The sequence below is a fragment of the Aptenodytes patagonicus genome, chromosome 10 (assembly GCF_965638725.1).
Source record: "Aptenodytes patagonicus chromosome 10, bAptPat1.pri.cur, whole genome shotgun sequence".
In the NCBI taxonomy this organism is placed as follows: Eukaryota; Metazoa; Chordata; class Aves; order Sphenisciformes; family Spheniscidae; genus Aptenodytes; species Aptenodytes patagonicus.
Window position 1 is genome coordinate 615,037 of NC_134958.1, and position 16,094 is coordinate 631,130.

Here is a 16,094-nt window from a genome sequence, read left to right on the forward strand (position 1 = left end):
TGAAGTATTGTTAACTCTCTGAAGGCTGTGCAGATCTTCTCTAAATGTCTAAATATACTTATGGCAAATCTACTTTTTAGTATTCAAGCAAGAGGATTGAGGGTGTTGAAAGTCATCCTTAAAATCTCATCTAAATATCTCACAAAAGGATATCCTGGAAAGAATCTGGTTTACATTTTTAAAAGACTGGCATTGACATACTAGCTATATGTCCTCCCTTCCTCTTATTTATTTTTTCCCTAAGCAAAGCTGAAAACTCTAACCTGTGTTATTAGAAACACTTGTAACCCAAACCAATGACAAATATGTGTATTATTACAGAACATTGTGTGTATTATGTGTGTTATTACAGAACATTATATTTTTTATATATGTATGCCTACCTCATTTATTATAGTTTTTTAGGACACTGACATATCAAATCATACACTTACAAAAGAGCCAAATGCTAGACACTGGAAATCGTACTTTGATATATTATAAAGCTATATTGTAAGCCCACTGCATGGGCTTCCCATGCACATAAAAGCTATAGGTACATAAATAATATAAAATGACAAAACTAGAAAGCAGTTTCTTCATACTTTATTTTACAATTTCTCACTAAATATATTTACAGGACACTGCTTTAGTGCAATACATAGTAATGTTGCATAAGTACAAACTGTTGAACTTTTCTAAAAAAAATAAAGAAATAAAGCACTTAACTGATGTTACAGCTAAGTATGTAAAGCAACGTTAATAACTCTGAGTGAAAATGCTAACAGCATCTTTTCTTTTCATAAACAATTTCTAGAAACGAACCACAAACCGGCATTACATATTCCAAACTACTAACCCTTGTACAGTACCATATCATTTTAAAAAATGATTTTTTTAAAAGCACATATACTGTACTGTATGGCAGTCTTTTTCTACAGATACTGACTTACTCTTTTAATACAAATATGATATTACCTTGGCAGTTTTGAAGAACAAAGTTATCTCAAGATATCAAACTTCAGTAACAAACTCTGATAAGCACAGCTTCTTGAGAACTTGCTTTAACAGCATTTCTTCACAGTGATATTTATGAAAGGTTGGAAAAAGATTAGCATAAAATATTTCCATCCTTTTTCAGTTTTTATGCAAAAATCATTACTTTATATTGGTAATTATAAAATTACAAACACTTTCTATAAGTAACTGCATCTGTAGTAATGATAGAAAAAGTTATCAGTAAGATACCTAAAATGAGGCTTGCATAAAATGATAGTTTGAAGAAAACTAGGTACATCATTTTTAAAATAAATAGTAAGGGAGGTAACTTAATTTAGAATAAGCAACAGAGTAGTTTAACAGAGACAACCTATTAATCAATTAAAAAAGCTAATTATTTATTAATAAATGTTAAAAAATAAAGGAATTGTGATGAGGTGAAATCAATATTTAAAAAGATATGATGAAACATTTACTCTTAATCTTAGTTTTGGCACTTCATTGGAACAATTACTTTACCAAAGACCAAAATATGTATAAAAGATATACAGCTCCTTGACATACCTTGCAAATATAGTACGTAAGTACTGGCAAACACTGAAAACATAGTTAGTTAAACATTCCCACAGAATTGCACATGCATGCACTATTCGGACAACAGCATTGTATCTATGTTCTTGGCGGTGACAATCTTGCATTACGTGGGTATTTTAGGCTATTTCTTCAGCAGATCTTGTTTCTGATTTAAGCCTTACAAATTCTTTAGCAACTTCATCATTGGTCCTCTGAGAAAGTATTCTAAGAATTGTTAACCCAGTTTCATCTACAGAGATGTTTCTCAACAAGGGGTACCAAGATGCACAGCTACCTTTCTCTGCTATGTTTTGCAGCTGAATAACTGTCATTCCTATAATGCGATCTTCCCTAGCAAAGCAGTAATCTTTCACTGAGAGGTGAAGTTCGTAGGCTCCTGGCTTATCTTCGTTACTCAAAATACTGCATGGATTAAAAATATGAATTTAGAACAAGGAGTTCAGTTTAATTCCCCTAAGGAATGAACGTACTCTAGAAATCTCGTAAAAATTAAAGTGATAGTGGTAGTTTAATTTTTGTAGTTCCATTTTGTTGCGACAGAATGTCATTTAGTTTTAAACCTTCTACACAGCTAACCTTTCAGATGCTACTGATGATGTAGCTTCTGTTCCCACTGACCTGAACAGAAACAGAGAATTCATCATTCCCTCAATATCTGAAATAAACACTGTTACCTTTCCCTAGAAAGTATCTAAAATGTTCAACTAGTTCCACAACTATCATAACAACATACTTAAATCAACTGCAAAAAATAAAGAAAATCACTGGCAGCAAGCCTCAAAAGGAGCTTTGTGGTCAGACACTGAGAAAGTGAACTCTGTCCTAGTCAGGGTTGGCGGGTAAGGGGAGGAAAATTAATTGGTCTCAGTTATGAAAGGGGAGGAGAGGTAAACAGGTGAGAGGTGCTGTGAGAATTTAAATTTAAAACTCCAGGTTAGATGAAATTTTCTTATTGCTTTAAGGATTAAATAATAGAGATAAATAATACCATTAACACATACACAACCCTTTACATATTTAGATATCTCAACAGTCATAAAGGCCCAGATATCTAGCAGTAATAATTAATGCTTCAGTCCAGATAACTACTTAGGCAAATAGATTCCTAGGTCTATAAACAGTTATTCCTGTGTAGGGAAATGAATTGTACATTTTAACCAGCTTTTGTAAGACTGAAAGCTTACTGGTTGTCATTCATCTTCATATAAAACAAAGATACAAATTACTAAAAGTTTTGAAGTGGTGTCTCTATCTATGGACTCTGATGTGTATAGTGGCCTTAGGATGTTTTTTTAATGTTCTTACTGGTCTAACTGCAAGAAGTTCTAAAAAAATTTGCATAAAATATGCAATTAACAGACAAAAAAGACTTACAATTGGAAAGTTTCATTGTATTTTGGTGACCAGGTGTTGCTCTTTGTCTTGGTTCCATGTCTTCTTTTCTTATCACTTAGGTTAGGACCTAATATGCAAACTTCCACAAATGGCCGGAACATAGCTGTTGTTTGCCAGTTTAGATTATTAATTGCTACAACTATAAAGAAATAAAAGAAATGAAGTTAAATAAAATTCCATTAGAAGAGCTCAAATTAATTATCTGGTACGACTTTGTATAGCCAATGAAAGGTGACCTGAGAGCTTTCCTATAGGATACCAATACCTGGGCAAGCCTAGGAGGAGCTTTGCCTGTTCCCTGCCAAGTAAGATGTCTGACTACTTTCAGTTACAACAGTAGCAAAGATAAACTTATATTTTACAAATACTTTACATTAATAGCTCTTTTGTCTGCTGCCTTCACTGTAATTAAAATATCAGCTTATACTAATATAAATGATACTGGGTTTTCTCTGGAATTCAGGTTGTGCAGAACAAAGGCATTTTGTTAAAAATGGAACTTTTTAAGTCTTGGTGCAGTCATTCACCACCCAGCTTTGCTACAGCATTTGGAAAATTTCATTATATGCAAGCAATTCAGAAGTCTAATTTGGCACATTTGAATTTATAACTCCATAACTTCGTATAATAAATTTTAACTGTCTACACAGAGAAGCACAGACAGTACTTACCTGCATAATCTTAACTTCTGCTGATGTTGAGCAAGGAAAAAGTATGTTCCTCATCACCTGAAGCATACTCATAGCTTTACAAGTACTGTAATACTTAACATTTGTTATTTCATTATTGGTATGTTTTACTTAGGATGTAGTGCTTGGGGATTTTCGACTTTGTTGTTGCTTTCTTTTTAAAACTAGCTATTTGAAACTTACCTTTTACAATGACTTTATGCTCACCAGTTCCAGGATGTGTAGAGACATCCACCTGTATAGATATCTCACCAACTGAATTATTAGTGGTTTGACCTGAAATAATAATCAGTAGGTTAGCACGCTTGGCTTCTCAATACCTCAAGAGAAATAGACAGTGAAAGAAGGTGAGAGATATTTTCTGTCAGAAACACTTAGAAATTTCTGACATATATTTCACATTTAAGTGGGAATCAGTTACAGATGCATAATTGATTTTGCCACAAAAGTACCTAACAATTGCAAACGTCTATGTAAACTGCCTCAGTAAAATAAAAAAACCCCTTTCATCTGGAACCTTCCATTCTTGTTGTCATTAGGTGTGTTTGCATCTTGAAATGCAAAAGTTGGTGGTTTCGTCAAACTTTGTTTGCATGTGCACCCCAGTTTAAAAAAAAAAAATTGTTTGGAGTGCAAAGTGCTATGTAAAATTATTCTGTCCAGAAAAACAAGATTTTAAAAAAGGTGTAATTTTCATTATACAAACTGTGGTGTTTTTAATGCAGTTACATTTAACCCACTGCGTGAAAACTTGTGTTAAAACACCTTCCCTTGTATTTATTTGGACTACTTAACTTGAATTAAATGAAGACAACACCTTGTTTTTTACACCTAAAATTCAGAAGGCAGCTTACCTGGGCTAATACTCCAATACTATATATAATATATAGTTTTATATGGGTTATTCTCACTTGCTTTCTGATGCTGTAAAGTAAATCAGAGAGAATAGAGACTGGAGCTTCTAGAGCATTAATCTGTCTTGTTCTTTCATATTGTGAAATTCCATCTTTTCAAATTGTTACATACTGCACGGAATTAAACCGTAACAGGTTCTTTTTGTGGTGGTGGACCTTTTTATGAATGATGCTTTTGATTCCACATACAGCCATCTTCAGCTATGAAGTCTGAGTTGAACATACTGTAACTCTAAGTCGCTAATCTTTTGTTCTGATTAAAAAGCTTTCATTGCCAAGCTGGACAGGAGAAGAGATCCAGGAATTTGCAACTTCTAAATCACAGGGACACTGAATGGGTAGGATAAACTGAATGTACTGAGAGGGAGTATGACAAGTTCTCAAACTCTCTCCCACTCAAAATTAATAATAATCTACCACTGACTGCAGTGGAAGGTGAGTCATGCTGATCCTGAATATCACTGGAAATTTCAGCCAGCATCAATTACTTGTTTTAGCCTTTAGTTTAAAAAAACCCAAACCAAAACCCCTTTAGGAGAAATCAGGAATGTTTTAAAAGAAAACAATTAGCATTTTCACTAGGTAGCTTATGCAGCAACCTGTGGGTGATGGTAATAACGGAGCGTACTGTGTTAACCTGTAATAATGACACATTAGATCTTACCAAGACAAAATCTGTGAATCTACAGGATATGTCTTGTTCTGTTTCTCCAACTTTTTTATTAACTATACAAAGTATATCCTTGCAAAGGTCTCCTAACTGATCTTTTGCTTTCCTTTTCCTAGTAGTTGATAATTCACAACAGTGCTCTAAGCAGTACCGCAAATATATAGTGGGATTAGTCCTGTATGTATAGTACTGTTTGATACGGTTATAAAGAAATCTATGTAAAACATCACACAGTTTTATACTGAAAACAGCTGACATTAAAATGACCCTACATTTCACTATTGCTGAGGAAACTTCCTGCAGCAGAATGTTTCAGCCAGCAGAGACAACTTCTAGTGGAGTCTAGAATATAAGCTTGGTTTCTTTCAGTTACCACCCCATCCATCTTGCATTTGCTTTCTCTCTCTCTCTCTCTGACCTGCTGAACAAACTAGAGATACAATTCTAGGACATTCAGTATTTGCTTATAGCAGCTTTTGTTGACATTCAAGACCTACAGCACTTCATTTTAAAGTCTCTGATTTGTCTATTTCTGCTGTTTTGTTTTCTTTCTTGCTACCAGTTCTTGTAAAGCCACAGCAGGAATCAGTGATTCTCATTGCTCTATAGAAAGGTCCGTTTATCCTACCACATTTAACAAGTCGGTTTAACTGACAACAAATATCTAGCCCTGTGCTGCAGAGGATGATTGCAATTTTCTTCTGGTATTGTAATATAACTCATTAGAAGCTTAACAACCTTACAAATAACTCTGCTTTATGTTTGAAAACCTTATGGTTGCTTAACTATTACTGCTTCCACTCTAAACTCCTCTTTAGATTTTATTTCTTAGGTTATTTATATGAATCAAAATACAGCATCCTCATAGGTGGGTTTTAAAGTGATCACTTGCATTTAAACTGCAGTCATTCTACTGAAGCAAACAAACTGTAAAGGAGAAAAAAATATTTCCTCTGACCAAAGATGCTTGCTCCTCAGTGGACAAAAAGTCCAAAACAGTCAGGCTTTAATTCCTTCCTTATTTAGCACCTGGAATGTCATCAATGTGATAGTTGTTATAGCCCTAATGATCTTGACAGAAGAGAGCCATTTTTGGACCAAGGACCTAGTCAAATGTTTCTTAGTCATGATAGTCATATTGGCTACATATGCACACAGAAACTAATTCTTCTGTCTTCTATTCCTTAGTAGGTAAGGAGAAGTGTGAACTTGTGGACTCTGGTAAGAGAAAATAGCAGAAAATACAAGTGGAAAAATGAGTCGTATATTTTGTAAAAATATATTCTCTAGAATAATATTCCTGCTAAATGCAAGAGACTCCTACTGAATCAGTCTGTGATTATGTACAAAAGTACATTTCTGTGAAAGGGGTCCTTTGTCCTGCTTGAATCCTTTAGCAGCAAAAAGTTTTAAAACAGTTTTCCTATTAGGACGACTTTGGAAACTAACTTCTAGGTTTGCATGAAAAAAGAGCCCAGCAGAAATAAATGGGCTTCACAGAAAATGAGCTAGCATAAAATTTAAGAATAGAATTTAAGACCTTGAAATAGCAGGAACAGTACCTCTGATGGTGTGTACTTTCCAGCTGCTCTGGAAGTTGGGGCATGAAAACTGGGATGCTTTCATAATTTCTTGGAAAAAAAAAAAGGAAAATATTAAGACTAGTTTGTTTTGGGGGCTACTGGGAGCATTGGTATGCAGCATGGACCTCAATAAGAGCAGCAAAACACATTTGAGAAGCTGAGCTAATCATTGGACTGTTCATAAGTCTTAGCTCTGACTCTCCAACCACGATGGTTATGCTGCTATGAGTACTTAAGATAGCAGACTTTGTGTACGTAATTACTAAAACCAGCACTATAGCTATGCCCAAAGTTTGCACTATTTAGATATTCTAATATAAACATAGGAAAGTTTACATAATGATGTAAATTCTCATACAGAAGTATTTATGGGAGATAAAATTGCTGTGTCTGAAAAGGTATAGCCTGACCTATCTGTTAACAAAGTTAGTTTTTATCTGGTATTGTATTTAGCCAAATGTTATCATCAATCTTGCAATCTCTTCTATTTACAGTTCAGTATGGCAAAATTTGGTAGCTATAAGAAAGTGAAACATAGCAGCCTTGAAATCTGAGCGGTGAAAAAACAATAATTTGATGGTGTAAAACAGTCGGACAGAAATACATAGTACTGAATCCTAAAAGAAAAAATCGGTCCCTGCACTCAGCCATGCAAGCCTTCTCTTTCATCTGCTCTGTGCCTGTAGTACAAAGTTTGAAAATGGTTGTATAATCCTTAGGTTAACATATCATTTCATGATATGGACCATCAACTATCTTATGTTCTATCTTATGATAGCAATTCTTTCTTTAGAAACTGCTTTAAGATCTGTTGGTATTCATCATATCTTCCTGCTGGTAGCTTCATGTAAAACCCTTAAATCTGGAGGAGGCTTTATTTGAGGCTCTGTTTCTCACAACATAAAGAATAAAAGACAGTACCAAATTATGTGTCAGAGAGAGCGCAATATTAAGGGCATGCTTGCAAAACAAGGCTTTTTTTTTATGCTGCAAAGTCATCTAGTAGCAAAAGAGAATAATGGAATGTTTTTATTGTTCAGCTAGGGACACATTCTTCTTGTTTCATCCAATAACAATTACAGCTTTCAATAACAACAGATTTAATTCTTTTTTCTTGTCTTTTTCTTTTTTTTTTCCCCCACTGTTGAACTCCAGAAGCATTAATTGTTAAAGCGTTTGTGGTCTGTGCAGTGTCCATTCTTGTTTAGTGGTGCTTGCAGGGAGACTTCTAACTATACAGTCATATTGTAAAAGTAAGACTCACTTTTTTTCAAAATATTTATGAGGACAATATGCAGATGTTCTTACACCTTCCATTGTCTCTATGAGCCTTTCCCCAAACTTGCATTGCATTTGCAAAGTTCATAGGACTTGTTTGGAAAACTATTTTATTCAAAATTATTTAAAAAATTCTGTTTTATTCAAAAAAAGAAATCTCAGCAGTTAACAAGGTGGATTGTTTTCTTCCTCTGCCTGCTGTCCAGTTTATAGATCTGCTGAGCCTTAAGTATAGGGTTAAGTTGTCAGAATGTATGCATAAGAGAGAGAGAGAGAGTTGAGATATGAGACAAGGAGGCATAGTCAAAACTGGAGCTTTTTGGAAATTCAGGCAAAATTCAGTAGAAAAATCAGGTTTGGACTTTGTCACCAAAACCATCAGCTGGGTGTCCAAAACCTGATGTGGATCTAGATTCATGGTCTTTTTCAGCTCAGGTTCCAGAGAACTTGGAAATGGACTATATACCCCTCCTAATGTGAGAAGTTATGTGTCTCTGAGGAGAGAATTGATCCAATTTCTGGTGTAGCTGGAATCTATTAAACAGTCTATGCAGTGTCCAAAAGGGATCAGTGTCGGTGCTCAGGTGTTTGAAAACAGAGTTCCTATTTGTATTTGAAAGGCTTTTATACTATCTGCAGTTATTACAACATAATAATATATTATTTGCTTTGAAAGGAAAGCACCGAATGTCAGAATTTATTGAATATATAAAAATATATTGTCAGAAGTCCTTTATTTGAATTTACTATATTTTTTTTCTTCACACAATTATATTCCAGTTTTCCATACATTCATGGTTCCTTACATTTATTGAAGGGCTGAAATGACCCCTAGGTTGAGAAGGTAAACATGAATTAAATATTTTAATTTATGCAAAGGGAGTACTTCATTAAACAGAAAAGGAATCTGACATTTACCAAACACCCCTCTGACTTTAAATATTAATGTGTTTTGTACTGAACCAATCAGTGCTTATATAATAATATTAATAATAATAATAATAATAAAAAAAAGGTAAGATGATATTTGACAAAAATTTGGGTTTTTTGTTTTGTTAATCTTGGAATTTCATAATTTGCTCATTCCTTGGGTTCATATTACCATGTTGGTATCTCCTCTTCTTCCAGTTGGCATGGATCTATAATCAACTTTAGATTATTCACATTGTTCCTTTCTGCCCTACTTGCGCTCTCTGATTTCGCCAACTTCCATACCAAATGGAAGTGATTCTTTCTTACCGAGTTTTTTTAGCCTTTCCCTTTACTTTATACTTATTTGATTAAGTCTTTGTATGTCTACAGTGCCTCCTTCTAATGTCTAGGGTTCTTATATTTTTATAGTTCTGGGGCTAGATGCTCTTTTAAAGACTGTCTTCTTCCTGGACTTTTGTAGCTTCTTGACTTTCTCCTCCTCTCATCCAGGCACTCATAAAGTTGTTGCAAGTGTCTTTTGCAGTATTTTTGCCCCAAAGTAGTCAAAGATAATAAGCTAGGCTCTGAAACAATCTTTATAGCTGTATTAAAAGTTCCTAAATCTATGGAGGTTTACTTTTTTTTTTTCTCTTTCTTTTACTCTGGCTTTTAGGATTCAGGATTTCAAGATCTTCTTTACCTCTTTGAGGATTAGAAATCTAGTTTAAAAGAAAAACAGCTACTACCTGCAAACTAATCGTCATGCATGACATGATTTTAGTACCTGAGACTTAGAAAAGTGCACTAAGCACTGTGAGCCAGGCAATAAAACCAGCTGAACTGGCAACGTTGCCCTGTGGTAACCCTATCCTACCACATTTGCTAGCTAGCTTCTTCAGAATAAATCTGACCATTTATTTAAATACCGGACCTATGCTTTGACTTTATTTTCTATATTGGACATAAGAATGAAAAAGTTGAACAAATATTCAAGCTTTCACAGTGCCCAGTGTCCAGGAATTACACAAGCTATGAAATCAACATTTTAATTCAGACAAACATTTGTCATCTTCTGATTAACGATGTCAATAAAATACATATATTTGTCTGGGGTTCATCTGCTAATTTATTAGGAGACAAAAGATCAGGGTGACTAATCAAGCTATTCTTCACACGATCCTGAGGGTCTATAATTTAGAGGAAAATCTTGAGTGCATGTTTTAACATCTTCATTTAATACAAAGAGTAAGTTAAAGCTAAATTGTTAAGAGGTGGATGTAGTAAGCTAAATGATCTCTTCTGTATGTGTGTTAGAGAAAAGGAAGGGAAACCTCCTTTTAGTAATGATAACCATGCTAACTGCAACACATGCTTTGCTTTAAGAAGTTGCTAATTGTTTGTCTTGGGGGATTCTGAGAGCCAAGTTCAGTTACCTGATGGCTGACTTTCAGCAACCATTCTTTCACCAGGCTGCCATGAAAGCATTGAAAAGACTGAGAATGTTTGTATTTGATTAGAAAACATAAATCATTTATCTTAAGGATCACTTGGTGTGAAGGTATTAAGGTTGACAGAAGATTCTGCAGCATCTGTAAGCCTCTCAATTGTACAAAGCCACACTATCAAAATACATTCTCTCCTATTTGAATTTCTGTAATGTCAGCGAGAGTGATATGAGGAATTCAGAGAGCATAATATAAAAGCAGAATATTATGGTGTGAGTAGAAAGTACTGGTTTGAGTGTCAGGGTGGAATCCCCAGTTAAGGCTTTCCCCTTCATCTCTACCTAGCGTAAGCCATGCTTCACATGATGAGGGCTGGCAATTGCACAACCCCGCTGTGACCCTCTGTTCTCTGTAGCTGCTTGTATGGCCGTATGGTAAGAAACCAGGCATGAGCCAGCTTTGATCTGGGAGGTGAGTATCCAATTAACACCATCCATCCATCCATATATATGTATGTGTGTATGTGTATATACAGGTGTGTGTATATATATATAGTCCAGTGTTTTAACGAAGCAACATACAGGCAAGTATAGCCTCTCAAGTTAAGAGGTTTATGAATGCTCCACTGATACCATTAAGTTATTATTTTTTAAAACTGATGTCATATAACTGATGGATATCAGTAGCTTGTGTTCATTTTCTTGAAGACTTAAGAGAAACTGTAATAAAGCACCTAAATTAGAAATAAATTGTATACTATTTCATTTAAGGAGTAGCCAAAGAAATTTTCTATTGTGACAGCCTCTTAAGTGAACATTCTGTAAAAACCTTATGCTTCACCAGCAGTCTGTTTTTTTTTATCTGTGAAGTTTTAAAATATTTATTTTCTGCCACTATTCCGAATGCATTTATTTTGATATTAGTATATGCTAGAATACTTCTATTAGGTGTAATTCTGCAAGTTTCTTCATTGTTCTTAGGTTTTCTGTTGTTCGCTACTATACAGTCCTTGCAATTGTATGCTGATTTCTGCAGCTTATAATGCCGGTCTATTTTTTTTCTTTCATGAACTAAGGTTGTGTAACACATGACACTGACCTCAATTTGAAACTACAGTGGATGAAACAGGGATTATTTCTTAAGTTAAATTCTGTCTGAAGTATAGGTTATGTGAGCACTGGAAATGCTCTGTAGGACTTAAAGTTGATGATAGAATACAGGTATAGCTTTCAAAATATGACAGTTAATAATACAATAGTTTTGACATGCAAAAGAGCAGGGAAAAAAGTCTTTCTGTTTTCACTTATAATCATGCTAAATGATTTTTATTTTCTGTAGTCTGATGTCATCTATCTGCTTGCCCAAACCATAGTACGTTCACTGTTTTCTAAGTTAACTATCAGTTTAGTATTTCAATCTGATTCCATATATCTAAGAAGATAGAAGATAGTGAGGTTCTGCTTTGCCTTGTACCATTACAGGTTGCAAAGGAACACAGAATTTAATTTTGGCTTGGCAGCTGAAAAGAATTTATCTTCATTTTTGATCATGTAATTTCCTTCCCTATGTTGGCTTCACAAGATGAGTATGGAGTTACTGTTATAGTTACTCATTCTCATTAGGTAAATGTTTTTAATTCTGCTTATTATCTTTTCTTGTTTTCAGATGCTTCTTCCCCTTTTAGCTTTCAATTGTCCAGCATAAGAACGAAGAAATTCGATACAAATCAGTTGATGTGAAAGAATAGCCTTTTCTGTAGCCATTTAAACACACAAGTAGGGATTATAATATGAGCCTCCATGTTGCTAGATGAGTATTGATTTTTCTTCTGCTTAAGTAATACAAACTCTTTAAAGTCAAGCTAAAAAATATATTGCAGTCCCACCACTATGGATTGCTATGTTGTATACCTCACAATAACAGTAGCATTCTCTAATGAGGTTTATAAAACTAAGCTGCTGTAAATTTATAAGAAAAGACATTTCTCTATTTCCAATAAGTAACCATTTTAGATGCAACAGTGGCATTTACTTTGGAGAAATGAGTAGTAATAAATTAGAGCAAATTCAGGACACTGTAATGTTTGAGGTGCTGCCTTTTTATGTAGTTTGCTAAAACTAAAATCATATTTGTCCAAATGTTATTAGAGTTGATGCTAACCAAATGTAAACATTCAAAACAGAGGCTACAGTTTATGAAATTAGTCACTGTCTTAAATCTTCAGTAAACTAAACCACAGCCATAAATCTCCTTTTAATTTTGATATCCTTTAGATTAAGTAGTCTAAAAGGTGAAGGTATAAAGTAATTCAATGAAAAGGTGACTGCCAGGCTGAAAATTCTCTCTTTTTTTAGGAACAAATTTTAAGAAGCATCACTGGGACTGGTGAGCTTTGAGTTACAGTAAGTCAAATACACCATAGAGTAGGAAAGTTTGTACAGTAGGCCAATGGATATGGATGTAGTTTTACTTCAGTGTTCTGACTCTGTTCGTTCTCTTCTGAAATACAGAAATACAGAAAGAGTTTGTCTTTTGGCTTTTATAGTTTTGTCTTGATTGAGAAAATGTGGTTGAATTTAGCTCAAGTTGAGTTAAAATTAGCTTGTCCTGCCTGAACTGAAATTTGACCTTTTTGACTAGAGTTGATGTAGGTTGACAACTTGTATAAATACATCAATGTACAAATACATGGTTTTTGCAGAAACCATTGAGCTTTCCTTGATGATATTCTGTGCTGGCTTGCTGGCTGCCATCCAGCTGTTAGCCAGCCGTGGTGTGTTTTAGCCATACAGCACTGAACCCCCAAGTCCCTGCAACTGAGCAGGGTTTTATAGGTAAGGCTTGGCAGTGTGCTACTATTTTACAATTGATTCATGCTTGGCACAAGTGTAGTGTGCACAAACAATTGTTTGGTCACAAAAAATGTTGAAAACAATCCATGTTAGTCTGAATTTATGCAAAAATGTTATCCTGCAGCTGAATTTAGAGGAGAAAAAAGATCACTTTTACAGTACAAGCTAATGTATATTATTAGTAGTACCCAATCTAAAAGTGACAGTTTACAGCTGACAAAAGACCAAAGGAAACAGAATCAATCAGAGATCTGAACCTCAGGGGATCTGCTTGGTCATGGCGTACTGATGCTATGAGATTCTCAGTTGGCTGTGTTTTATATGCTCTTTGCAAGGGGTATCAATGACCATATAGTGTGTAAGATACCAGCCACTCAGGCTTTGAAATGCAGTTCTCTTCACTAAACTGCCTTCAGGTTTTTCAAAATCCTTTAGGTCTATATCAATGTCCATTTTAGAGACTCTAAAAGCGACCTGCTCCATGAAATGGTTCTTGGCAGCGCTAACACTGGTGTATGGTTGAATAAGAAGAAAACACTGATCCAGAAGAATGTGCTTAGCACAGGCACTGCAGAATCACCTGGACACCTTCTGATTAATATTAAATGTGACCTTCAGATAAGTGGAACTAAATTTCGCTACCAGTTTATAATTCATTGTATGTAAAATTGTAAAAGTTTTCCTACCAAACAATACTGATAATTTATTTGCAAAAGAGAATGCTGCTCTACAAGTTTTACATTTGTGGCTTGGGATTAAAATAAATCAAGTGCTGGCATGTTTTGCTTATTTTTCTGGAAATAAAATTCCTTTTTCTATACTAAGGGACAAACACAGATAATCTTCCCCCTTACTATCATATTGATACCAATGTTAAAATCTGTAATGATCAGAGTCTTGGCAGTATTTAATTTCCAAACAAGCTGAAAGTGCGTGGCAGATCTGGGAATAGTAGGGATGTAATGAGAGAAGGGAAACCTCTGTCTCCTCCTGTGCCAGGCAGAAAGACAGGTGTTTAATATGATAGCATATGACAGAACCTAAAGCTATGTCACTAAGTATGCTAGTCTGATCTCTGTATTGTCAAATAAAGTTGATACAGACAACATTTTTCTTTTATCTTTCATTTTCATAGTGTGGTTACAGATTTGTTTTCAGAACACTGAGGAAGGATTGAATTTATAACTTTCATCATCGTATTCCCTTTAAATGGCAAATCATTATAGGGAGAAAAAATGCAAAAAAAAAGCAATGTCATCAGTTATTCAAAAAGTTACTGCTGGTTTATGCTCAGCATTGTCATTTACTTATTCAAGCACTTGTCTGTTTCGAAAACAGTCTTGAGAGTCTGTAGCGGTGCTTTGAAAAGGAAAAATCATCAGAGTAGGATTATGGCAGTTAACTGCATTAGTCCTGACTGTGTGATAATTTGCTTTTAAAGCATATGTCCATAACAATATAGTCTCCTGCTGTATTTGAAAATGGCAATGAGTTTAGCTTTCAAGTATTTAGTGTATTGAAACCACCACATGAAAAACTGAATCCCTGAGATTGAGTCGTCATTTTAAAAGTTAGGAGTGTTTTTATTAATATTGCCTATGCAAATTGCTTTGTTTCCAGGAAGCTCTTTAAGAATGTGCAGGCACAAAGGCTGGGAGTCAAAACTCTGGTTCAAGCAATCATCCTTGTTTAGAAATGGTGCAAAAGCATGTTCTTGGATAATTTGGTTATTCCTACTGAATTTGACCCTGCATGTACATGAATACAGGAAGTATCAAGGACCATAACACACACTTTTACATAGCTATCATGCTTCCTACAGGGGGAAAATAACTCCTCCTCCTCACACCAATCAAACAAATTTTTGCCCTTCAGTTTCTTAGAAACACTGCAGTTTAATCATGGCAAATGAAAAAGTATCTTCACCTGTGTTTAAAAGTAAGCCTAATTATTGTCTGATTCTAGTAGTCATTACAGGAAAACTGAGCATCCACTTTTATCTACAGTCATAGTTGTTATTCAATAAGCTATTTTCTTTAGATTTGAAGTATTCTTTTTGCCATTGCTTTGCATTTGCATCCAACTGTCTATTGATTATGGCTTGGTTACCTGCACAAATATGAGGGCAGATATAAATCTGATTATACTTTAGAGAAAGTTTCTGATTTGCAAACAGGGTCATTTTAACTAAATGCTAATGATGCAGCTACAGTTGTAAGGCTGGAGGTCATAATAGATGAGCTTTTTAGTTCTTTTAAATGAGACATTAAAGGGTGATGAAAAGCTATGAGTCACTTTGCCTTAACTTTCATTCCCAGTGGCTACAGTTCTGGTAATACTGGTGTGCAAATATAGGCATGCTAATGTGTGCACAGAAATGAACACAGACCTCAGGCTGAAATCGTGATGAAAATCAGAAAATTCAAGTTTGTGGTTCAGGATTTATAAAAGATCTCTGCTTATGGCTACAACCTGGATAATTTTTTTCTCCTGAAGTTACAATGAAAGTATGCACAAGCAAAAGCAAAATATACTAGTAATTAATAATTTTCTGCCTAAATCTGTATTGTTAATCTTTTTTTTGGGGGGCAAGAATCAATTCCTTTTATATTACAGTTTTTAGCAATTTTCTCACTTGTGATGTATGAATTATTAACAGAGATCCTCAGTCTCATATGGAAGCTGCCTAGGAAATCATTCCTTGGAATTAATCTTGGGGCAAGCTGCAAAACTAGTGTTTCATGCTTTTTATACTGAGTAACATACTGTACTTCAGAGGTAAAA

At 34.6% G+C, this 16,094-nt stretch overlaps 1 protein-coding gene across 6 annotated transcripts in view; it reads right to left on the minus strand.

Annotated features, from left to right (window-relative positions):
• Positions 1-569: 569 nt before the first annotated feature.
• The window catches only part of UNC13C (unc-13 homolog C), a 238,892-nt gene continuing 223,367 nt past the window's right edge, over positions 570-16,094 (minus strand). For all 6 annotated transcript variants that reach the window (XM_076347732.1, XM_076347731.1, XM_076347734.1 and 3 more), the window contains 3 exons: positions 3,840-3,932; positions 2,947-3,106; positions 570-1,974 (listed from right to left, as the gene is read on the minus strand). In XM_076347732.1, coding sequence (XP_076203847.1) covers positions 1,689-1,974; positions 2,947-3,106; positions 3,840-3,932 — 539 coding nt within the window. In that variant the 3' untranslated portion in view covers positions 570-1,688. The remainder of the gene's footprint in view (positions 1,975-2,946; positions 3,107-3,839; positions 3,933-16,094) is intronic.